General features: G+C 46.1%; 1 protein-coding gene across 1 annotated transcript in view; it reads right to left on the reverse strand.

Annotated features, from left to right (window-relative positions):
* Positions 1-25,498, reverse strand: part of MAP3K1 (mitogen-activated protein kinase kinase kinase 1) — an 82,584-nt gene that overhangs the window by 30,466 nt on the left and 26,620 nt on the right. The window contains exons 2-6 of the mRNA XM_066377618.1: positions 9,215-9,365; positions 5,638-5,835; positions 2,882-3,082; positions 1,827-1,943; positions 950-1,098 (exon numbers count right to left, since the gene is read on the reverse strand). Of these exons, the coding sequence (XP_066233715.1) occupies positions 950-1,098; positions 1,827-1,943; positions 2,882-3,082; positions 5,638-5,835; positions 9,215-9,365 (816 nt within the window). The remainder of the gene's footprint in view (positions 1-949; positions 1,099-1,826; positions 1,944-2,881; positions 3,083-5,637; positions 5,836-9,214; positions 9,366-25,498) is intronic.

Here is a 25,498-nt window from a genome sequence, read left to right on the forward strand (position 1 = left end):
GCAACGGCTGGCCCAGCCGCTGCCTCCACTCATCCTTTCTCCCTTCTTTCTGTTTTATCGTGAAAACCCTGCGAGGGAACAGGGCGGAAAGAGGGGCTCCCGGGCAGGATGTACTCAGACAGCCATAGAGAAGAGACACAGTACAGATGGTGCGCCCAGCCCTGCAGCAGAGGGCCTTCTGAGGGCCCGTGTGCACACACAGCTCGCAGACCCAGAGCATGGATGGCAGGAAGGCAGACTGGAGGCTGGACGGGTGGATGGACTCTGGGGAAGAAGCCGTAGGCGGAGTGTGTGGACACGCACTCTCCGGTCCCCGGGAGTCACAGCGACTCACCAGACACACAACACACAAGGGACATTGGGGTGACTCTGTCATCTTCAGCAACAAGGCAGCAGGGAGCCTGAGAACCAGAAGGTGACAGCAGCTGTGTCTAGTGTGACAACGCGCCTGTGTGTCTAGGACGGCACGCTTCTGCTCTCACAGGTGAAGTGCCCTTCACAAGCGCCCCCTGGAAATGAGGCATCTGCGGGTGACATGGTGGTGCCCTGCATTAGAGCAGCCGATGGTCTGCACCTGGCCTTGTCCCTTCTCCTGCCCGGTGACACGCCCGAGAGGCTGCCGTGCACACAAACAGGTGTATACCATGTTCGTGCTCGGCACAAGTGCTGGCCAAGAAGAGGGCCCCTCACTCCATCTCTGCCACACCTTTCTTGGGAAGTGGATGTGTATTACAGCCTGATATTTAAGGTGCCACTTCTCTCTCACATACACATACACACACATACACGCATGCTCATATGACCTTTAATGTTTACCCTTGACTTGAACTCAAAAGCCAAGATACGATAGTTAAATCATGCAGAGCAACTTAAGCAGATGTAAAATATCACTCTTAAAACTATAAAGCACCCCTGGGTTAATGCTTTTAACTCTTTAAGAAGGACTGACCTGTTTTCTGAACTGGACGTGGACGTGCTTGGGGATGAGAGCGTGTGCGAGTTAGACATGCGGGACACAAACTTCTGGATGGTGTTGCGAGATGGGGCTTTGATCCGTGAGCTGCGCCTGCTGTGATATTTCTGGAACAAACTCTCAACCTAACATTGAAAAAAAGAAAGTAACAATGACATCTGGGCCAGAACACACATTTGGAGAGTCCTAGAAGCTGAATTATTTTTTTGTTTCGTAAGTTTTTCATAAAGCCAATGTAAGAGCTTTATATGAAGCATACACACAGCTTTTACGAAGGATGGTATTCTTACAGCCAGTCAGTGCTTACTCATTTTTCAGTCTAGAAGAAAAAACCAGGCCCTGGTTGGTTGGCTCAGTAGTAGAGCGTTGGCCTGGCATATGGATGTCTCAGGTTTGATTCCCAGGTAAGGGCACACAGCAGAAGCGCCCATCCGCTTCTCCACCCCTCCTCCTCCTCCTCCCCTTCTCTCCCCCCCCCGCAGCCATGGCTCAACTGGTTTGAGCATATCAGCCCCAGGCACTAAGGATGGCTCTGTGGAGCCTCTGCCTCAGGTGCTAAAAATAGCTCAGTTGCAACCTTGCGCTCCAGATGGGCAGAGCATCAGCCCCAGATGAGTGTTACCAGGTGGATCTTGGTCGGGGGGTATGGGGGAGTCTGCCTCTCTATCTCCCCTCCTTTCACTTGGAAAAGAAGAAAAAAACAAGAAAAACCTAATTTGTCAATGGACAACTATTTATATCCACAAACCTGCAAAATGACCACTATTTAAATTTAGGGCTCATAGAAAATTTTTAGAACTATACCATAAAAATGTGTTGATCATTTTACTCTAAAGCATTTATTTAATATTACCTCAAAATTCTTTAGAGTTTTTCTCCATAGCATCGGGTCCGAAGGTTCCAGCTGAAATACCCGGAGCATGACGAACAGCAGGTGAATGCAGAACGTGCCGCGCCCACAGCTGCAGTTCTACAGGGTTAAAGCAGACCCAACATGACGGTTATGTGGTTCTGTTAGTTCCTCAGTCAATCACTTCTTAAAAAGCATCTCCAAGTATACTAGTTTTTCTATATTTTATTTTTTAATTTATTTCATTTTATTTTTTAAGACTGTATTTATTCATTTTTGAGAGAGAGAGCGAGAGAAAGAGGAAGTGAAGGGGGAGGGAGGAGGCAGGAAGCATCAACTCCCATATGTGCCTTGACCGGGCAAGCCCAGGGTTTCAAACCCGTGACCTCAGTGTTCCAGGTCAATGCTTTATCCACTGCGCCACCACAGGTCAGGCTTATACTAGCTTTTCTATTAATCAATATGCAAGTCAATAGGTATTCCCACAGATTAATCTCTTATTTTTGGTGAATTTATGAAAATAGATCAAATCTGCATTCTAAAGTATATTAAGTCAGAGTCAAGACCTTTATAAACACATTAAAAATAGTTATTAGCCCGCCTGACCAGGCGGTGGCGCAGTGGATAGAGTGTTGGACTGGGATGCAGAGGACCCAGGTTTGAGACCCCGAGGTCGCCAGTTTGAGTGCGGGCTCATCTGGTTTGAGGAAAAGCCCACCAGCTTGAACCCAAGGTCGCTGGCCCCAGCAAGGGGTTACTTGGTCTGCTGAAGGCCCACGGTCAAGGCACATATGAGAAAGCAATCAATGAACAACTAAGGTGTTGCAACGCACAATGAAAAACTAATGATTGATGCTTCTCATCTCTCTCCATTCCTGTCTGTCTGTCCCTGTCTATCCCTCTCTCTGACTCACTCTCTGTCTCTGTAAAAAAAAAAAAAAAAAGTTATTAGCCCAAAATATATTTTAAGCTCGCTTTTGTTGACCGAATTTCAGAAAGCTAGAGTGCGTGAGTCTAAGAGCAGACATCACGAAACACCGCGTGGCGGCGAAGCACACCTGTGGCCCGATGAACACGCGGTACTTGTTGTCGGGGCTGTCCCCTCCGATGAGGAAGGAGTTCGGCCCAATCTGCTGCAGCAGGTAGAGCCGGGCCCGCATCACCTTGTTCACCCTGCGGCTTGTCTCCTCGGGGCTGTATGGTGAGAAGCCATCCGGGGAGGGGGCTCTTCGAGGTGGCGTGATTCTCCCGCTCTGAAACTTCACAACATTGGCTCTTGTTAAGAAAACGGCTTAATTCTTGAAAAGAAACAATTACCCTAAAATGGTCCTATCAGACAGCCATGTGGCATTTTATATCCTGAAAAAAAAACATTGTCTCAGCATTTAATATAATGGGACAAAATGTATTTTGCAAGTGCTTTTTTGTCTGACATGCTCATCACAAGTAAACTTCTAAAATCTCAAGTCATCCCATAACCACGGGGTGATAGTATAAATATTTGAGTTCTCTGAAAAGTACTTTGGAAACCAAAATAAAATGCATAAAAAATTTACCCCACAAGCTGGCAAAATTATTTATTTCTATTAAATTTAAACATCCAGTTCCAGCCCTGGCTCAGTGGTAGAGCATCAGCCCAGCATGTGAAAGTCCTGGGTTCAATTCCCAGTCAGGGCACATAGGAGAAGCACCCATCTGCTTTTCCACTCTTTCCCCCTCTCCTTCCTCTCTGTCTCTCTCTTCCCCTCCTGCAGCTAAGGCTCCATTGGAGCAAAGTTGGCCCAGGTGCTGAGGACAGCTCCATGGCCTCTGCCTCAGGAACCAGAACGGGTTGGGAGCCCATGGCTCATGAGCCAGATGTGTCTCTTTTGATGGCTGCATCTGGCTCGCAGACAAATCTTTAATAAAAAATAATAACAACATTAAAAATATAAAACACTCTCATGTATTACAATCCATTCATTTTCTACTGCTCATGTTCATGGTTGCGGGTGGCTGGAGCCAATCACAGCTGTCCTCCAGGACAACACCAAATTTTTATTGGATAATGCGTAATGTACACAGGTTTAAAATATGTGGCGTTCATGGCTCTCTCAGCCAAAAAAGTTCCCAATCCCTGTGCTAGAATGTCTCCAGTTGCAACGTAGCAACATCCCAGATGAGCAGAGCATCGCCCCCTGGTGAGCATGTGCTTGGCAGATCTTGGGCACATGTGGGAGTCTCTCTGCCTTCCATCCTGTCACTTAAAAAATAAAATAAAATAAAAATAAACAGTAAACATCCAGTTCCTGGTTTTCAGTTAATGTGTTCTCTTCTGCAACTGGTAACTTATAAACAACTAATGCAACTGACTTCCCAGATTACATAGTCGCACTGGAGGCTGAAAGAAACTCTGCTGGCTCCCCTTGAACCTGGGCTCTCTCTCAATGCCCCAGGGCAATCCCAGTTCTGTCTAAGGCCTGAGTGAGGAGCTGAGAGATGATGAGGAGAGCTGGTGAGCACACGTGGTGGCGGAAACCCTCCTACAGGGAAAGCCCCGTGGTGTAGGGATTTCAGAAAACACACCACCCAGCAATTCTCCTCCTCCACACAAACCCGAGGGATGAAGATATGTCCCCACAAAAACTTGTACCCAAATGTTCATAGGAAACATTACTCACAATAGGTAAAAAGAAACACCCCAAATGTCCACCAACCGATGAATGGATAAGCAAAATATGTATATCCACATGACAGAATATATTATTCTGCCATTAAAATTGGTTGGGATGCTCACGGAAGTTATACCATGAAGAACTGGGATGCACAAAGCTAAGTGAAAGAAGCCAGTCTCAGAAGACCACACACACTATGACTGCTTTTATATGAAATGTCCAGAATAGGAGAGTTACACATGGAGCGAGAAATGGGGGTGGCTGCCCAGGGCTGGGGAGAAGCTGGTAACTGGTCTGGGGTCTCCTTTAGGCAGAGTAAGTGTATTGTAGAGCTAGGTCTGACTCTGTGATCATACCAAAAACCGAGGCATTATATAGTTTAAACAGGCAAATTATATAATATATGAATTAGACCTCAATAAAGCCATTTGTTTTTAATAGGCAGTTACTTGACAGGTAACATGTATGTGTACACATGCTGTTTGACACGCTGAGCATTCAGACTACGGATATGCTCACAGATGTGTAAAATCATGGATGCATACGAATACTTCTGCACCATTTTTTTGGTAATAAAAGGTTAGGAAGGAATATATAAACGTGCATTAGTATGTAGTTTATTAAATAAACTGGTTTATCCAGATAATAAAATGCTATGTAGCCACTACAAAGAACGGGGGTGGGGGTGGGGGGAAGACTTCGTCTAGTACAGATCCTAAAGTGTACAGTGGTTGAATGAGTTTTCTAAGATTCTAATTTTTGCTTGAAATCGCAAATTTTACCACTTCTGTTGTTTTCTTCTGGAGTGACCTCCACAAACTCCATCTGACAAAGAAGGTCTGCCCAACACCGAGGAGGGCGGGACAGCGGGGTTTCCGTGGCCTCAGTTTACCTCTGGTGGATGACCATGCAGCCTCCCCCAAACCAATGGGAGCCTCAACACAGCAAGAGGCGAGTGTTATCTCCATTTATTACAAAATTTGTTCTGATGGAGCCACAGAAAGGGTCCCATCCCAGACTTGCCCTGTCCCCCAACCGCGGGTCTGCAGACCGCACTTTGAGCATCGCTGCTCTGACAGGTGGTTAGGCAGGCTTCTCTGTGATACAGATGAGTCTGAAAATTACAGACACTAAACCTATCTGCTAAAACGCTAACTTACAGGCACCGGGGAAACTCTCTTCCTCCTCACTCCTGGGGACTCCGATTTCACCGTGCGTCCGGACGGGGAGCCGGGTGAGGGGCTGCGGCGGCCTCTGGGCGCTGGCGACGCAGGGCTCGTCTGGCCCTCGCCTTGTGACTCAGCTGCCAAGGTGTTGACTTCAGATCCATCTGCTTTAATCGGGATTGGTTTTACCACCTAAATGAAAACCCAACATTTGATTACTTAAAAGTATAAGAAAATAAGCCTATCTGAACATAATAGACTTAAGAAATAAGCTCAGTGGGTTTTATTAGGTGATATTATACAAATATTATACAAATTTAACAGACGTTACCAACCTCTATTTAATATTCCTTTAAGGCATAGATGTAAGACTGTCTTACCCACACAGATTTCGGTCACTCAGGCTTTTTCAGCAGTTAAAATGTTGTTATACATACTTTTTGTAATTTGGGGTTATTATTAAATGTCACAAGTCACTTACCATTCAAAACTGACAAAGGTTATTAAACAAATATGAAAAATAAGCACTTATCACTTCTACAATTTATTCAACCAGATTGGAGCAGGAGTTTCCTTTTTCATTTACACTGGAAAGGCAGGAGTCGAAAACAATATTGAGCATAACCTGAAGTGATCAAGTTGTCTGATTGATTAATAGGAAACCATTCTTGCTAGTTTGGGGGCAACATTTTATATTACAATTGATAGTTTAGACATGTTTTTGCAGAAACACCAAAATATAAGGTCTACCGGAAAGTTCTATCCGTTTCTATCACAAGTTTTGACACGTAAGCACATGTTTATTTGGCGCATGTGTGCCTCTCTATTTTTATTACTTAATGTATACATACTGATGTAGCAAATTAACTAAAACACAGTTGATCACGTTAGTCTTATGTGTGAAGCGATAGTGTACCCATGGCTACTGATAAAGTTCATTTACGCCACTATAATTTTTACAAATTTCAACAAGGAAGAAATGCTACAGAAGCATGTCTGTCGCATCCACCATATTCCCCGGACTTAGCACCCTCCGACTATCACTTGTTTTTGTCCTTACAAAATTTTTTGAAGGGCAAAAGATTCAAAAATGAAGAAGATATCAAATAAGCACTGGTTCAATTTTTCGCATCAAAAGATAAAACATTTTTCAAAAATGGGATATACAAATTGCCCTCACACTGGCATGAAATCACTAATAATAATGGCAATTATATTATTTAATAAGGTTTATTGACGGGAAGAAAAATTTGTATTTTGTTTTATTCCCAAAACGGACAGAACTTTCCGGTAGACCTTATAATAAGCTAGAAGCTTAAAGGTCACTCTCAGACACGGAAATCTGGTTTACAAGAAATCTGCTGTGTTTATAGCACAGGATTTCAGACCCAGTCCCGCTGCGACCCGGGGGTCTAGCCACCTCTGTGGCCCTGGTGAAGTCCTAGCTTAGCAGATATGGCCTGACTCCCTCTCCTCCATCCCACAGGCCAGTCGTGTGCCCAGACATGCCCCAGCCATCCTACTCCTGGGCTCTGACCATGCAGTCGCCTGAGCCTGCACCCCTACCCCCCAGACAACATGTCTCTGCCCGGTGAAAACGTGCCCCTCTTTAAGGCTCACACCCCAACCTCCCCGGAACGTCCCTGAGATTCTTCCTTTTGCTAAGTCAGTGCTGTCTGTCTGTCCCCTATCACACACACACTGGGCACAGCCACAAACTGTTGTGACAGTTCATACCTCACACTATGGTTACTGTGTACAAGCTGGAGATATTTATACCTCTCTTATATTTTAAGAAGGATTTGATATAACTCACATAGAACATAAAAGCAAATGAAATCAGATTTCCCCAGTAGACTATAAACTTCTTAGGGACAGTAAAAAAATCTGAAAATGAGGAGATGGAACGGGTGTAATAGGCACCCTCCTCACCACCGTCCTGCATGCAGAATTTGCTGGGAAGGGAACACTAAGAAAAACCAAAATCTGGTCTTAGGTGACTGGATGGTTTCAGTTCATATGCAATAAGGACACATGGATGGCTTCTTTTTAAAAAGCTGTGATTTCTGCTATGATATCTCAAAAGACCCAGACTCTCCACCAGGTCATGGAGCTCCGGTCCAAACTTTAGACACGGCTATGATTGCTCCAACTTCTCTGTATCACATGGGCAGAAATCCGCCACCTTCTTTCTATGAAATGTTTCAACTGCACGTTCTCCTTCCTAAGGTAAGTCCCCGATTCGTCTGTTTTCATCCTCTGCTGTGATCACCGAGGTGGGGAGGAGTCTCAGCCCAGAACCTCATCCGAGGAGCAGAGGGAAGAAACGCAGCTGCTTAGCTGGACAGGGGAGGACTCGTGGGCAACGTGGCAGTTGAACAAGTTGGCGCAGAAAGGAACGGGCCTTCTTCTGAGCCAGGTCCCCAGGGTACAGGTGGCGGGGAGAACGGGCAAGACCGAGGGCACGACCGTGAGGGGGGTCTAGAAGCTGAGGGTTCTGGGAGACTGAAGAAAGAGGCTGGTTGGCGCTAGACGTCTACCAGAACTTTCTGAGAGGACAGGAATGCTCTCAAACCGCACCGCCCAGTGACAGGGGCCACTAGCCACCAGGGCTGATGAGTGTCTGAAATGCGGCTAGCGTGACTGAGGAACTCACTTGTACTTTTATTCATGTTTGGACGTGACCAGCCATATGGGATGGATACCGGGCTAGACGATCATTTGGCAGGGATATAGTCGAGGGGTTTCAAACACCAACTGAATGGTTTGCTCAGTAACTTTTATGACTATATCCCCTTCCCCTCACCCTGACACACACACACACACACACACACACACACACACACACACAGCCCAAATCTAAAGGGTCATCCCTGTTGAGAAGGATCAGCATGCGGCACGGCATGGACTGGCCCTGGGTCACTGTCCCCACCTGCCCCCCCCCTCTATGAGAATGGAATAGATCTGATGGGCAGGTACAGCCCATTTCACTGCCCACGGCCGTGCTGGGCTTCACTGGGGCTCAGTGGTTTACAAACTGAAGGACTGACCCTCCACTGCCAGGTCGTGATTGGCTGCTGCTTCAAAATGGAAAACCGTGGCGAAGGATGGCGTGCATTTCCTTCCCTAACCCAGGATTTGGTTGCTTCCCCCAAACCCGGGGCATCTTTTAAACTTGATCTCAAAGCCATTAGTTTATCTAATCTTTTTCTGACTTCCTGAAATATCTTTGGAATTAAGATTCAAATATCCTACACCTTAGAGATACAGCATCAACACAATGTTTGAAAAACAATTTTTCTTCTCCAGGCTGTTGAGGGACAGGGCAACGCTCCAGCGAAAGGATTGCAGAGGCAGACAGCAGAGGGCAGTGTGGCCTCACGTGTTCCGGCCCTGCAGGGCCAGGCTGCCACTGGCCACCACACTGCCAGGTGCCCAGTGAGCACAGGGCCAGCCTTTCCTCCCATGTGGCCAGTCAGACCCCGGCATCCACACCGGAGAGGGGCACAGAGCTCCCAAGAGCTGCAGACACACTTGCCCGCCCCGCTCCGCCCTCCGGCGGGCCACTCACCACGGGGCCCCGGCGGCTCCTGCGTTCCAGCCACTCGTGCCGCCAGGCCGGCATGCAGGTGGCCTTCAGCTTCTCCCGGATCACCCGCTCCTCGGGGCGGTCGTCCATCTTGTGCAGCCCCTTGAGGGTGTCTTTGCTCTCCATCTCGCGGCTGCAAGGGGGCAGATATGAGAGGGACTTTACAGATGAGAAATAATTTGCGAGGACAAGTAGAATGATACATTACACTTTCAATGGACACGTAAGGACAGAGATGAACTGTTGAACACTCCCAATGTCGTGAGGAGAAAGACTGTCACGGGGACCACACACATGAAGCGAGGGTGCCGAGTGTGGTCTGATGGCCAAGTGTTACGTCCTCACGGAGGAAGGTTCTGTTTAGAACAGGGGTCAGGAACCTTTTTGGCTGAGAGAGCCATGAACGCCACATATTTTAAAATGTAATTCCGTGAGAGCCATACCACGACCTGTGTACGTTATACATTATCCAATAAAAATTTGGTGTTGTCGGGGCCCTGGCCGGTTGGCTCAGCGGTAGAGCGTCGGCCTGGCGTGCGGGGGACCCGGGTTCGATTCCTGGCCAGGGCACATAGGAGAAGCATCCATTTGCTTCTCCACCCCCCCCCCCTTCCTCTCTGTCTCTCTCTTCCCCTCCCGCAGCCGAGGCTCCATTGGAGCAAAGATGGCCCGGGCGCTGGGGATGGCTCTGTGGCCTCTGCCTCAGGCGCTAGAGTGGCTCTGGTCGCAACATGGTGACACCCAGGATGGGTAGAGCATCGCCCCCTGGTGGGCAGAGCGTCGCCCCATGGTGGGCGTGCCGGGTGGATCCCGGTCGGGCGCATGCGGGAGTCTGTCTGACTGTCTCTCCCCGTTTCCAGCTTCAGAAAAGATGAAAAAAAAAAAATTTGGTGTTGTCCTGGAGTACAGCTGTGATTGGCTCCAGCCACCCGAAACCATGAACATGAGCGGTAGGAAATGAATGGCTTGTAATACATGAGAGTGCTTTATATTTTCTCTTTTTTTGCATTTTTCTGAAGTTGGAAACGGGGAGGTAGTCAGACAGCTCCCGCATGCGCCCAACTGAGATCCATCCAGTACGCCCACCAGGGGGCGATGCTCTGCCCATCTGGGGCATCGTTCTGTTGCAACCAGAACCATTCTAGTGCCTGAGGCAGAGGCCACAAAGCCATTCTCAGAGCCCGGGCCAACTTTGCTCCAATGGAACCTTGGCTGCAGGAGGGGAAGAGAGAGACAGAGATGAAGGAGAGGGGAAGGGGTGGAGAAGCAGATGGGCGCTTCTCCTATGTGCCAGGGCCGGGAATCAAACCCGGGACTCCTACACGCCAGGCCGACGCTCACCACTGAGCCAACAGGCCAGAGCCTATTTTTAACTTTTTTCTTTTTTATTAAAGATTTGTCTGTGAGCCAGATGCAGCCATTAAAAAGAGCCACATCTGGCTTGCAAGCCATAGGTTCCTGACTCCTGGTTTAGAAGACGCAGGCGACTAGGTCCCTGACACAGCCCTGCCCGTGGGTGGTGACCATGGGTCCCGGGATGTACGGCACAGAGGCAGCACACATGTTCATGAAGACGGTGCTGTTTCTAAGGACAGCTCTCCCATATTCCCACATGTGTGATGGAAGAGTATTTGCAGATGAGGGTATTTTACTGCCCTTCTATCCCAGAATGTCCAGTAACTCAGTTCAACACAGACCGAGTCTGGGATATGTACTCGTGTTCTGAAATAAACTACATAAATATGTATGTAAAGTCACAGGTGAAACCTAATAAGTACATCTTCTGTGGCCCCCACATTATTTTTTTCAGATCCTGAATGATTACACTGCATTCTCAGGACAGTGACCCACAACTAAGTATTTGGGGACAACTAAGTATTTGGGGGGCTCCACAAATAGACCACAGTATACATGTGGGACTTTTAAAACCTGGTTCTTGAGAAACAAAGTAACTGCAGTCTGGAGGAAGTAACAGCTTTTTTAAAAGTATGCTAACTTCAGTAACTATTTTGGAAGTTTTATAAAGCTACACAGAACAGTGGTTTTTCCACACAGATATGAAAAGGAAGTACCAGAGACGATAACGAACCACAAGTTTACTGAGTCAAATTCAAACTCCTCTGGGAATTTTCCAGCTTGTCCTAAGTATAGAGTGTCGGCATCTTCAGAGAACCAGCAGCAACGTCAACTTAAGACTTAACATGTACTCGGAAGGAAGCGGCCCGCCGCTGTTACTGAAACATCAGTAACCGGGCAGCTGCTGTGCCAGAGGCTGGCCAGAGAGCTTCAGGAAACTCAGAGAGCTCATGACATCTGACAGCTGTACACGGGTGTGAAGACCATGCAGAATGTCCCCGCCACACAGGTACACAAACGGAAGAAAGGAGGAGGGAGGAAGAAGAGATTGATTCTCTGATTTACTTAGAAGTGTTTGGCTGCTTATCTTGCTCTAATTATATCATAAAATATAATGCCAGGGGTAGGGGGGGTATAAGAGAGGGGAAGGGGTGGGGAGAGAGGGAAGGATGTTTGCCCCAAAATTCATCCTGCTCTGCCAACGCATACCCAAGAAAACTCAGATTTATAGGTGACCAAATTCAGGAGCTGACAGCAGACCCAAGAGTCACTCCCAACTCTGGTTTGGAAAGCACTGCCCCTCAGTAACAGGGGCTGTGGGCAGGGTTCCCAGGCTGTTCTCGGAAGGTACATCCACGTTCATACCAGAAGCCCCTGTCCCGGATCGGCCTGTTATCTCCCCTAGGTCTGTCCTGTGCTCCGTCTCTCCCTTGGTGCCCACCCGGCACCTGGGACACTCCTGGTCTAAACACACTTTCCCGGGTGATGTGGCCTCTTCCTCGCCCAGTGTCGGAAATAACATAATCCTTTGAACCAATTTCAAAATACAAGTCACGGGGGATGAACACACCAGCAGCTCCACTGTGCACCCACCTAAGATGACTTCCTTAGCATAAATGCTCTGAAATGGAAACGGCTGGGTCAAAATGTATACTTTTTGGTACATTAACTAAGACTTCGGATGCTAATGTCAAATTATCTTTAAGACAATGCATACCCATTCACAGACCCCCCCACCCCAAGTCAAGCTGCCAACTTACCTGGTCTGAACGCAGGTGAGCCTCACTCCTTTCCAACAGGCTTCAGGGTACACTCTGGCTCCCCCCACCCCCCACTTAATCCCTCGGCGGCTCCCCTGGATTTAAGACTAAAATCCAACATGGTTAACATGGCCAGTGATACCTGCTACTTCTAGTCTTGGCTCACTCCTAAAAATGCTCCTCCTACTTGGGCTTGGGCACCAGCTGCTTCTCACCTGTCTACTTCTCACCTTGTTGATGTCTAACATGAGCTTTTCTTCAGCTCCCTGGGACCCACCTCAGTCAGGAGCCCGGGTCCCATCCCTGCACATTTCCTTTGAAGGGCTCATTGCAACCTTCAAGCCCCACCCAACCATCAGCCCAGGGGGCAGGTGCCAGTTGATGCTGGATCATGGCAGACCCAACATCTAACAGAGTCTGGCTTGTAACAGGTGTTAAAACATATAATATATTAAATAAATGATTATTTATTAACATTTCTGGCAGTCCTAAGCACCTTTCTAGTTTTAAAATTCAATGACTGCTCCTATTTGATCTTTTTATAGTCTCATTTAACTAAGACTACATTTGTCATTTAGATGCAACTCAGAACAATTTTTGTTCCTAAATTAATATGCAAATATAAACCAAAGTGCCCTTCTTAATGTCTTCATAAGTAATAATTACATATAAATAATTCTAGGCCCTGGCCGGTTGGCTCAGTGGTAGAGTGTGGCCTGGTGTGCAGGGGTCCCGGGTTTGATTCCCAGCTTGGGCACACAGGAGAAACGTCCATCTGCTTCTCCACCTCTCCCCCTCTCCTTCATCTCTGTCTCTCTCCCCTTCCCGCAGCCAAGGCTCCATTGGAGCAAAGTTGGCTTGGGCGCTGAGGATGGCTCTATGGCCTCTGCCTCAGGCGCTAGAATGGTTCTGGTTGCAACAGAGCAACGCACCAGATGGGCAGAGCATCGCCCCCTGGTGGGCATGCCGAGTGGATCCCGGTTGGGTGCATGCGGGAGTCTGTCTGACTGCCTCCCCATTTCCAACTTCAGAAAAATACAAAAAATACAAAATAATAATAATAATAATTCTACAGCCTGACCAGGCAGTGGCGCAGTGGATAGAGCGTTGGACTGGGATGCCAAGGACCCAGTTCAAAACCCCGAGGTTGCCAGCTTGAGCGCGGGCTCATCTGGTTTGAGCAAACCTCACCGGCTTGAACCCAAGGTTGCTGGCTCGAGCAAGGGGTCACTCGGTCTGCTGAAGGCCCACGGTCAAGGTACATATGAGAAAGCAATCAATGAACAACTAAGGAGCCGCAAGGAAGAACTGATGCTTCTCATCTCTCTCCCTTCCTGTCTGTCCCTATCTGTCCCACTCTCTGTCTCTGTCAAAAAAAAAAAAAAAATTCAAAATGTGTATTTTTTTCACATTTTAGTATCTCTGAAATTGGAATGCCTCTGACAATCAAATGTTATAATTTAATGGGCACAGTTTATCACCTTTCTTCATAGTATATACAATAATGGTACAACTTACAGCCAACGGGATCTTAGATTCTATGAAATACACTGTAAATCCTATTCTACCTGTTGGGGAGGAGGGGGGGAAATCATACCTACTCAGTTTCATTTGTCTCGGAAATAGAAATCAAAATGGGAACAATAAAAATCTTTCCTTATACACTTTTATTGTTTTGTTATAATGCTGACAGTCTTCACAGATCAGATACAGAGAGGGCTGTTATTTTTACCAGCTGCATGTGCGCGTACACAGAGCAGTGACCGTCATTTTACCCAATTAATGTAACACCTATGGCAGAAAGTACCTCTTCAAACACACACACGCACTCATCTAAGTGGAGATGTAAAATCAAGGACGATCAGAGGGCCTCTCACACGTGTTGGGGGCAACGTGGACATTTGGGAACATTATTCTTGCCCTATCCATTATCCAGAACCATACTTGTTATCTTAACTAAAATAATAGCTTTTGTATTCGACTTTTCAGCAAAATGAACATGTGTATTTTGGGAATACTTTGAGGACTTCAAAAATAAACAAATACAATTTCAGCCAGATAAAGATGAGAAATTTAAACATTGTTACAGATTAAGCTTTATTTTTCTTCCTTTCCTGTTTATTTAGGAAACACGGTGTTTCTTGCTGTTTTTTGGTTTCTAAACATCCCTCAGAATGAATTTGTGATTGACTCAGAACTTTTCTCCCCAGGTTAGGTTTTCCAAGTTCTCGCCTCTTTCTAGTCTGATAGAATTTACCTGCTACATACAAGATGTTTCAGTGACCCTGACCCTGACCCCTCCCGAGTGGTGGTACCAACTCTAACTCAGCAGTCTGTGGAGCGTTTGTTCAAGTGTCTGCGTCCCTCATCATGCCAGGAGCTCTTCCAGGGAAAGTTCTGACACCTTCCTCACTTTCCCGTCACCAGGGCCTCAGGTCCCGGATGGGCCCCACAAGGCACCACATGGCACCAGAGGGCCTGTGCCACCACGACCACCTCCCCTCCACAGTCCACAGGTGGCAGCAATGTGCCTGGTTCCAAAGGCCCTCTGGACCGGCTGGAACCGCACCATCCACACCTGTTCTCCCTGGGAGTCTGAATGTGAGCTGCTCAGATGGCATCCCTACAGTAGGAAAAATGGCAGCAAGGAGAGAGAGAGAGCAAAGCAGGAAGGAGGAGCAAGGAGGCAGAGCTGAGGGAGAGAGGGAGAACGAGCCTGAGGAGACGCAGTAGGAAATGGAGGGAGGCACCTGAGAGCTGCCGTCCCAGAACGCTACGAGGGCCCGCTGCGGAGTCCCGCCCTGGGTCCCACTCTTCGCTCTGAAACAAACCCTGATGTGCTGCTCCTGCAGCCTCCGGGAGCCGGGCTCACACCAATCCCGCTCACTGCCCTGGCAACATGGGATGGCCAAGAAACACCCAGAAGCAGAGCCCCGCCAAGGTGCCATGACTTGTGCTTTTCTTCAATGGTTCCTCTTTAGCGTGTGGATATTTTGTTAGTTAACAGCTAGTGATGGGGACAATGCCACAGACACATCCTACGTTTGTAACAGCTGGGTGTCACGTGCCAGTGCCCTCTGCCAGCTGCCCTACCAAACGGGCACCACCTGAGCTCAGAGTGGCCAGGTGACATGGCTGGGGGCACAGCTGGTCAGTGGCAGCACCTGGTGTCAATGGTATGGCAGGTCACTGTCAAATCCGAGTCTGTTTTTACATCACCGTCAGACATCCGTGCTGGCACATCCTGATGAGAACACAGAAAGCTGAAACAGTTTCTACAATGGTGACTCTCAGACTAGGAGAGTTAAAGACACACGTTCACACCATTCATTAGTCAAGCACTTCGCCTGTCAGGAGTGACAGAGGCTATAATGATCACAGTAAACCTTCCTGGAAGTGAATGTGGTTTGATCCAGGATACAGAAACATGTCCACACGGTTCAGATATGGCGAACCTTACAAATGAGACGCAATTCCTCCAGTGTCCAAGGGACCTCATGGGACCCTGGCAATCACACAGCACAGCTTAGGACAAACACAACAGCGCCACCAACTGAGGCCTCCTTGTGAAGTTTTCACAGAGGTGAGAATCCACATACTAAAATCCGGGGAAGACCTCTTCCAAAACAGAGCAAGCCCACGGTGGGATCCTTAAAATTTAAGTTTCCAGGTAAAAGGCAAATGAAAGAATGACTTCGGTAAGTGACCACAGAGGCCAACAATTCCTCATGTGATAGGGCACTGGGCCAACGGTCCCAACAAGGCCATCCCAGTCACGTCCCCTGATGGGAATGTACCATCTCACTAGATAACAAAATGACAAGGAGGTTATTATGTATCCAAGTGGGTAAAAGTCTAGATGTGAAAAATGTAAGATGTGCACTCACATGTGAAGGGTTCCCATCTAGTTTCCTGCAGGGCAAGAGGAAAATCATTCCTTGCAAGCACTAAAATTCGATGACTTACATCTGAGGCCAAAACATGTATCCCCATACTGAAACAGCTCTTTTTCTCCCTTAAGATGATTTCTCCAGAGTTGTGCTGTCATGGGTAGTAACTTTTGCCTTTTCCCGTTTCAGAGCGAGGAGGATTAGATAAAACGATCAGTAAAGGCAACAATTTCGTTTTCTTGGAATGCAACATTTATCACATATGGAACTTGACACAAGAAACAGTGGACTTTATCCCGGGTTATGCTCAGTAACATCTGACCCTGAGAACTGAAGATGGTACACCTCCTGTTTATTTACAGTGAGAAGTGAAGAACTTCCCCCCCCTCCACCCCAGGCAGAATAACAGGTATCTTGTCTTTAGCACAGAGAAGTTCTGTTCATGTCTAAATATGGGGGTATGGCCACTGTAGTCACTTTATAATACCATGCTGAGTATCAGACATCTTTATGGGGGATTATTTTGAGTATTCTGTATAAACCTTCCTGTTTAATCCTTTGAGGGAAACAGGCACAGGATTTCACCCTCGGAAAGCTCACAGGCTGGTTAAGTACTTAAAGGGTTAACTCATTCAGAGGTCAAAAAATGAAGACAATAATAAAACTTTTTATCAACATTTAAAGCAGTTTAATATCACCTTAGCAATTCTGACGAACTCATTTACAAATAATTCTAAATTGTCATGTACATACTAAAAATCAATTTATCTGACATCACGGATCAGTTTCTATTAAAATATCATCCCACTCGAGTGTGAACATTAAAATTACTGTCTAGGCCCTGGCCGGTTGGCTCAGTGATAGAGCATTGGCCTGGTGTGCGGAAGTCCTGGGTTTGATTCCCGGCCAGGGCACACAGGAGAGCTTCTCCACCCCTCCCCCTCTCCTTCCTCTCTGTCTCTCTCTTCCCCTCCCGCAGCCGAGGCTCCATTGGAGCAAAAATGGCCCGGGCGCTGGGGATGGCTCCTTGGCCTCTGCCCCAGGCGCTGGAGTGGCTCTGGTCACGACAAAGCAACGCCCTGGATGGGCAGAGCATCGCCCCCTGGTGGGCGTGTTGGGTGGATCCCAGTAGGGTGCATGCTGGAGTCTGTCTGACTGCCTCCCTGTTTCCAGCTTCAGAAAAATACAAAAAAAAAAAAAAAAATTACTGTCTGGCAAAAATGACAGGATTCTGAAATAGAGAAAAAGGTCTAGAACTATGAAGAGTACACATGAAATGAACCAAACTTAAACCTAGAGAATATGATGGGCAATCACACTGCAAAGGCTCACTCATGAGCTGGCCTAGGCCAGCCCAGACAAGCTCAAGGTCTCCAGGGAAGGGCTTCTGCGGCATTTTCTGTAGCTCTGAACAAAACCAGGGCGCCAGAAGCTGTGGGCTTGACAAACCGCTGCTGACTGGGAGAGAGGCTGGTGTCCCTTCAAATCAACAGAGATCTGGGGAATGACATGGGGCCAGCGCTAGACTCAGCACATACAATGGACACACAGCCCACTTAACCCGTACCTCACATGTCTCTTTGGGACGTATCAAGAATTTCAAAGAAAACAGGAAGAATATTCAAAAGCTTTTCCTACTTCTAAATTACTAATTTGTAAAATACTGGCTGGACAATCCTTGTGTAGCTACAACAACAGGAAGGTCATAGAAGGCAGAGAGGGTTACCGGAAAGTATCAAACCATTCTTAAATGGAGTAACTCTATATAGAATTTTTTTTTACAGTTAATTACTAGTGTATGGAGTGAACCATATGCCTCACAATTGCCCCTTAGAGAAGACAAGTATCTCAAAAACAAAGTATACTTTCTGCACAATTCTATAAGCTGTTATATGTATGCTAGAATGTACATGTAAAGCAACTGCTCTTCTACAGATACTGATATTACACTGGTAATTATGACTCAGTGTGCTATAAATTCAGACACCATTGATAAATTTTTAAGTATACCTAAAATTGATAACTACCAACTATGACATTGATGTGATAAATAAAGCATACAGTATGAACTGAAGAAAGAAAAAAAGGTTCTAGGTGGTTTTCTTTTATGAATCGTGTTTCTGTTTAAGTCTACTTGAGACTATTTTATTATTAAAAGGCACCTTTCTTGATCACAAATATTTGAAGGAGTTATGAATGTGATTAAAAACTGTGCTGCAGGAAAAGTCAATTTTGTTAACACACAGACGTTCACATGGACGACAATAGACGGCAAAGTTAGTGACACCAAGGTGAAGCCGCAAGGCTATACTTTCAGGGGGATGTGCTTACACAGGAGTAAATGTCAACCAACCCACAGGGCTGTTTCCTGGGGCTTGGCTGCAACTAAACCAAGAAAAAGATTTATAAGGTCTACTGGAAAGTTCTGTCCGTTTCTATCACAAGTTTCGACACGTAAGCACATATTTATTTGGCGCATGTGTGCCTCTCTATTTTTATCACTTAATGTATACATACTGATGTAGCAAATTAACTAAAACAAAGTTGATTCACGTTAGTCTTATGTGTGAAGCGATAGTGTACCCATGGCTACTGATAAAGTTCATTTACGCCACTGTAATTTTTACGAATTTCAACAAGAAAGAAATGCTACAGAAACATGTCTGTTGCAGCCACCATAGTCCCCGGACTTAGCACCCTCCGACTATCACTTGTTTTTGTCCTTACAAAATTTTTTGAAGGGCAAAAGATTCAAAAATGAAGAAGATATCAAACAAGCACTGGTTCAATTTTTCGCATCAAAAGATAAAACATTTTTCTGGCCAACAGATATATGAAAAGATGCTCAGCTTCATTAGTTATTAGAGAAATGCAAATCAAAACTACAATGAGATACCATCTCATCCCTGTTAGATTAGCTATTATCAACAAGACGGGCAATAGCAAATGTTGGAGAGGCTGTGGAGAAAAAGGAACCCTCATACACTGTTGGTGGGAATGTATAGTACAACCATTATGGAGGAAAGTATGGTGGTTCCTCAAAAAACTGCAAATAGAACTATCTTATGACCCAGCAATCCCTCTACTGGGTATATACCCCAAAACCTCAGAATCATTGATACGTAAAGACACATGTAGCCCCATGTTCATTGCAGCACTGTTCACAGTGGCGAAGACATGGAAACAACCAAAAAGCCCTTCAATAGAAGACTGGATAAAGAAGATGTGGCACATATACACTATGGAATACTACTCAGCCATAAGAAATGATGACATCAGATCATTTACAGCAAAATGGTGGGATCTTGATAACATTATACGGAGTGAAATAAGTAAATCAGAAAAAAACAAGAACTACATGATTCCATACATTGGTGGAACATAAAAACGAGACTAAGAGACATGGATAAGAGAGTGGTGGTTACCAGGGATGGGGGGAGGGAGGACGCAGGAGGGAGGGAGGGAGAGAGTTAGGGGGAGGGGGAGGGGCACAGAGAAAACTAGACAGAGGATGACGGAGGACAATCTGACTCTGGGTGAGGGGTATGCAACATAATTTAATGACAAAATAACCTAGACATGTTTTCTTTGAATATATGTACCCTGAATTATTAATGTCATCCCATTAACATCAATAAAAATTTATTTAAAAAAAAAAAAAAAAAAGATAAAACATTTTTCAAAAATGGTATATACAAATTGCCCTCATGCTGGCAAGAAATCAATAATAATGGCAATTATATTATTTAATAAAGTTTACTAATGGTAAGAAAAATTTATATTTTGTTTTATTCCAAAAACGGACAGAACTTTCCGACAGACCTATGCGATTCTCTCAATCCACCTATTAGCTACTGCTCAGTCACAGAGAAATACAGAGCAACATGGCAGAGACTCAGCAAGTCCCAGCAGGTCCCTGTATCTCAGCAACCTGGCCAATCCCGGTGTGGCTCTGCCCCTCAGAAAGCCACCCCTTAAAAACCTGGCCAATCCCTGTGCATCTACCCCCCTCAGAAACTTAGCCAATCCCAGTGTCTCCACTCCCAGAAACCCAGCCAATCCTGGTGCAGCTCCACCTCAGAAACCTAGCCAATCCCCTGTGTGTCTCTGAGCCTCAGAAACCCGCCCCTTAGAAATCTGGCCAATCCCTGTGCATCTACCCCCTCAGAAACCTAGCCCATGCCAGTGTGTCGCCACCACCAAACCCAGCCAATCCCGGTGCGTCTCCGCCCCCAGACCCAGCCAATCCTGGTATGTCTCTACCTCTCAGAAACCTAGCCAATCCCGGTATGTCTCCATATCAGAAAATTAGCTGGTAGATTCCAATAAAAGCCACACATTCAAATTATTAGCGTGCCACAAACAAATGAGTTTAATATGTATTACTGATGATATCACGCAATAGTGGAACTGAGGTGTTCTATACAAACCTGAAAAAAGAATCATTTTGTCTTCTCATTGTGCCAAGAGATGAATATAAAGACCAACCAAGAGAGACAAGATGGCGCTGGAGTAGGCGGACGTACCAACATCTACCTCCCAGAACCAAAGTGGATTACAAACTAATTTTATGAACTATCACCTGGAAAAACCAACTTTGGTCTAAACTAAGAGGACTCTTCAACCAAGGAATGCTGAAGAAGCCACACAGAGACTGTTGCAGAGCTCCAGGGAAAAGCAACCTGGTCTCAATTCTCCAGGCAGAGGAGAACAGAAGCTCCATATCCACGCATGCTGCAAATGGCTTTTCCAATCTACCTGAATCATTACCAGCTAGAAGCAGCAGTCATTGGGACTTGGACATGAGCTGCAAAATATAGAATGGTGACAACAATTCCAGTGCCATGCGGACTTTTCCTGTGTGGACTTTTCCTGGACTCCTGCTCCCTGTGACAGCTCCTAACAGACTGAACTGTGGTTGGGTTGCATTTTTCAGGGATTTGGCATGGTGATGGGGCCAATTTGGACTTGGTGAACAGGTTAAGGACACTACTCTTTTATGGATTCTTGCTGTATTGGCCAAGAGTTTGCTTAAAGGCTTTTAGTACTGTAAAAAAAAAATAGAAGACTGGATAAAGAAGATGGGGCACATATACACCATGGTATACTATTCAGCTAGAAGAAACGATGACATCGGATCACTTACAGCAGAATGGTGGAACCTTGATAACATTATGCGGAGTGAAATAAGCGAATCAGAAAAAAACAAGAACTGCAGGAGTCCATACATTGGTGGGACATAAAAGCGAGACTAAGAGACATGGACAGGAGTGTGGTGGTTACGGGGGGTGGGGAGAGGGAAGGGGGGAGAGGGGGAAGGGGAGGGGGAGGGGTACAAAGAAAACTGGATAGAGGGTGACGGAGGACAATCTCTCTTTGGGTGATGGGTATGCAACAAAACTAAATGACAAGATAACCTGGAAATGTTTTCTTTGAATATATGTACCCTGATTTATTGATGTCACCCCATTAAAATAAAAATTTATTTATATAAAAAAAAAAGACCAACCAATTTACATAAGAATGAAACCAATTACACACACTTGATCAAGCCAGGAGAGCTGTAAAATAACGACCGGACATATTGACAAGTGTGTAAGTGACGGGTCAGGAAAATGTCACACTGCAAGAGAAGTTCAAGCTCAGCAGAAGGAGGATATAATTGAGAAGACAGCTCAAATACACAGCCAGATTGGGCCAGGGGCGTAAAGTGATGCAGAGACCATTGGCAGTGACTACATTGACAGATATTTTAAAGAAAACTAGAGAAAATCAGAAAAATCAAGTTTGGTTAGTAAGGAAGTGAAAATTCCAGAAGATTAGCAATTTGCAATATGAAAATATTATTTTTTTAAAAAGCAGTCCAGGAGACCAACCAGAGAAGGCAAGGGCAGACAGCTAGCTCTTCAGGCGAGCAGCCTCTCTGTGGGCGTGAAAACACCAACTGAAGCAAAACCAATGTGGTCAGAACCCTAAGGATCTAAGGCTCAAGTTCTATGACATTCGCTGCCATGTCATAAGTGATGAACTAAAAAGTTCTATGGTGATATTTATGTAGACAAGTGAAAGTTGTAAAAAACAGTCCACATGGGCAGAAACGGGTTTCATTATTTTGCATAATTCATCCTGTCACAAAATTTGTGACAATTGTAGTGACAGAAAAACACTGAAAGACAAAACCAATGGACTGAAAGTCACCAGCTGTCCCTGGAATGCTGACTACTTGAACTCAATCCTTCTTAGAAATAGTTTTCTTACTCATGAAAGCAAGCACTTTTTTTTTTTTTTAATTTAATTGAGAGAGGAAGGGAGAGAGACAGAAACACTGATCCGTTTCCATATGTGCCCTGACTAGGAATCAAACTAGCAACCTCTGCCTATCAGGATGATGTTCTAATCAACTGAGCTATCCGGCCAGGGTGAAAACAATCACCTTTGCATCAGTACTCCAAATACTACTGTTGTTCTACGTCTTCCCAGGGAGAAAGATTCACATTATTCTTTTCCCCTCAGCCATAAACTTGGAAGTTCTACCAAGTTTAAGGAACCAATGTTTACACAGGGAGTATAAGACCAATATGGTCCTATTTCTCTCCAACAAAAGCCCAGGAAGGATTCAAATATTTGGATTTTGTAGGCTTGTATTCTTTTTTTTATTTTTATTTTTTTATTTTTCTGAAGCTGGAAACGGGATAGACAGTCAGACAGACTCCCGCATGCGCCTGACCAGGATCCACCCGGCACGGCCACCAGGGGGCGATGCTCTGCCCCTCTGGGGCGTTGCTCTGTCACGACCAGAGCCACTCTAGAGCCTGGAGCAGAGGCCAAGGAGCCATCATCCCCAGTGCCCGGGCCATCTTTGCTCCAAAGGAGCCTCGCTGCGGGAGGGGAAGAGAGAGACAGAGAGAAAGGAGAGGGGGAGGGGTGGAGAAGCAGATGGGCGCTTCTCCTGCGTGCCCTGGCCGGGAATCGAACCCGGGACTTCTGCACGCCAGGCCAACGCTCTACCACTGAGCCAACCGGCCAGGGCCGGCTTGTATTCTTTTGATAGTGCTAAAAATTCCATTGTTTATCCCTTCCTTTGTTGTGTCTTTGATACTTAACAAGATCTTTTAGAAACCTTGGGGGGGGGAGGGAATGGGACATGTGAGCAGCCTCTTTCTTAACTGTTGAACACAGATCAGATGAAGCAAGGAAAAGGATGCTATTTTTTTTTTTTTACAGTATTTGTCTAACTGTATATTTCCTTCAAGAATTCCCCTTCCATGCTACTTGACAAATCTAGGGCTGGAAAGTCTAAGACCACAGACGCATAAATGTAGGAGCTTCTACACCACATCAGAGAAGGGGATCAGGACTCCGTGCACCACATGAACAAGGCAATGTGTCTGCCCTCCACCCAAGAGTACCCACAGAGCTCATGGTACAGAGCAGGTATCAGGGGACAGATAACTGCTCCTTTACCATTTTGGTTTTCATCAGAAAGATACCAAGTGTTAGACAGAGGCTCTGATGTCTGTTTTTCTTTGGAACCTTCTCCAATGGGTGCGGCTACATTTGCACTAAGACAATTATCTTTAATGAGATCTGACAGTTCAGTCTGAGTCTTCTTAGAATCTAAGGGATCAAGTGAACAACACAAATGAATGGCAGAGTGGTCTGCTACTGTCCATCCCCCCCCCCCCAAGAGTTCATGAAAACTGGTTTCAAGTTAAAAATGTGACATTCTGAGCTTCTTCTAGGTTAATGAAAACCCTTGGATTGTTTTTAATGCTTCCGAATTAATGAAGAAGAGGGGACAGTGCTGAGCTGGAGCACAAAGCCCTCTCACAGCCTGTGCTAGAATGGCTCCTTTCAAACCCTGCAGAACAGCTAGTCCTGTCTCTGCAGTCCTTCCTTCTAGCTGGTGGACAGGCATGTCCACTGGGATGCTCAGAATGAGGAAGACTGACTTCCCAACAAACGGAGCTTGCTTCTCTGTGCTTTTCATGCTAGAAAACCACTCCGTTCCATGAACCTTGGCACGCCTACTATATGTATGTGTAAGTTCTGGCCCAGGCAACAGAAGTAAATACAAAGTGGGGTAAAGAAATGAAAGATAAGTAAGGCAGATCTCCACCCCCCCACCCCTCTATCCCCAGGAGCTTAGTCTTAGCACACACAGAAAATACAATGCCATCTCAGCTGTGACAGAAGTATTTCAATACATCATCAATAGTTTCAAGGACGGAGTGATCTTTGTTCTTGATTTTTTCAAGGGGGACCCTGGAAAGATCTACAGACGACATGCTACCTGTGTGAGGAGAAGGAACAGAACTGGCATGTATGGAGCTAGCTGGTGACTGTTGAAAGAGCATTTTCTAGACAAAAGAAACAACTCTGGTGAAAATAATGTTCTATAAAATACTATACAGCTTATAATTCTGCTGTTTAGGAATCATTAGACAAAATAAAGTTAAACCAGTTTATTTCAAGACCTATGTGTGGCCCAGTGGTAGAGCATCAGCCCAGCGTACAAAAGTCCCAGATTTGATTCCTGGTCAGGGCACACAAAAGAAGTGACCATCTGTTCCCCCCCACCTGCCCGTCTCCCTTCTCTCCCTCTTCCCCTCCTGCAGCCTGTGGCTCGGTGGGTCCAAGCATTGGCCTCAGGTGCTGAGGATAGCTCAGCTGATTTAAGCACTGGCCTGGGGGGGGGGGGTTGCCGGGTGGATCCCAGTCAGGGTACATGCAGGGGTCTGTTTCTCTATCTTCCCTCTTCTCACTTAAAAAAAACCAAAACAAGAAAGAGCTATGGAGATCATAATTTTCTAAGAGGGAAAATAATTGGTCTATAGTATCCCTCACACTTGTTTGGCATATAAGTCCTTAACACGTTAGCAGAACACCTTTGATTATTGTCCTGGGCATTTATTGCCAGAAGTCTGTCCTCGGTCATCTCTGAAATCCTTTCTGGCTCAAACCGGTCAATCTGTATGAGAAAAGTCCGGAGAAGACACTAACAGCAGCTGTCACGACGTCTTGAGTGTCAGCGGGTTTTCCGTGTCACTAAGGCTCTAGGAACTCGACGCGGGAGAAAGACGGACAACCAGCTAAACAGACAGGTCAAGTCACCACCACACACACATCCTAGGAGAAGTGGGTGCCACACCTGCCGACCTGGCCCAGTCTGACCACTCGCAGAGGCTCTAGTTCGTCTCTAAGATATGTCCCTGGGTCTACATACACTCACTCTGCCAAGGACTTAGGTCTGCAGCAAG

The sequence above is a fragment of the Saccopteryx leptura genome, chromosome 1 (assembly GCF_036850995.1).
Source record: "Saccopteryx leptura isolate mSacLep1 chromosome 1, mSacLep1_pri_phased_curated, whole genome shotgun sequence".
NCBI lineage: Eukaryota > Metazoa > Chordata > Mammalia > Chiroptera > Emballonuridae > Saccopteryx > Saccopteryx leptura.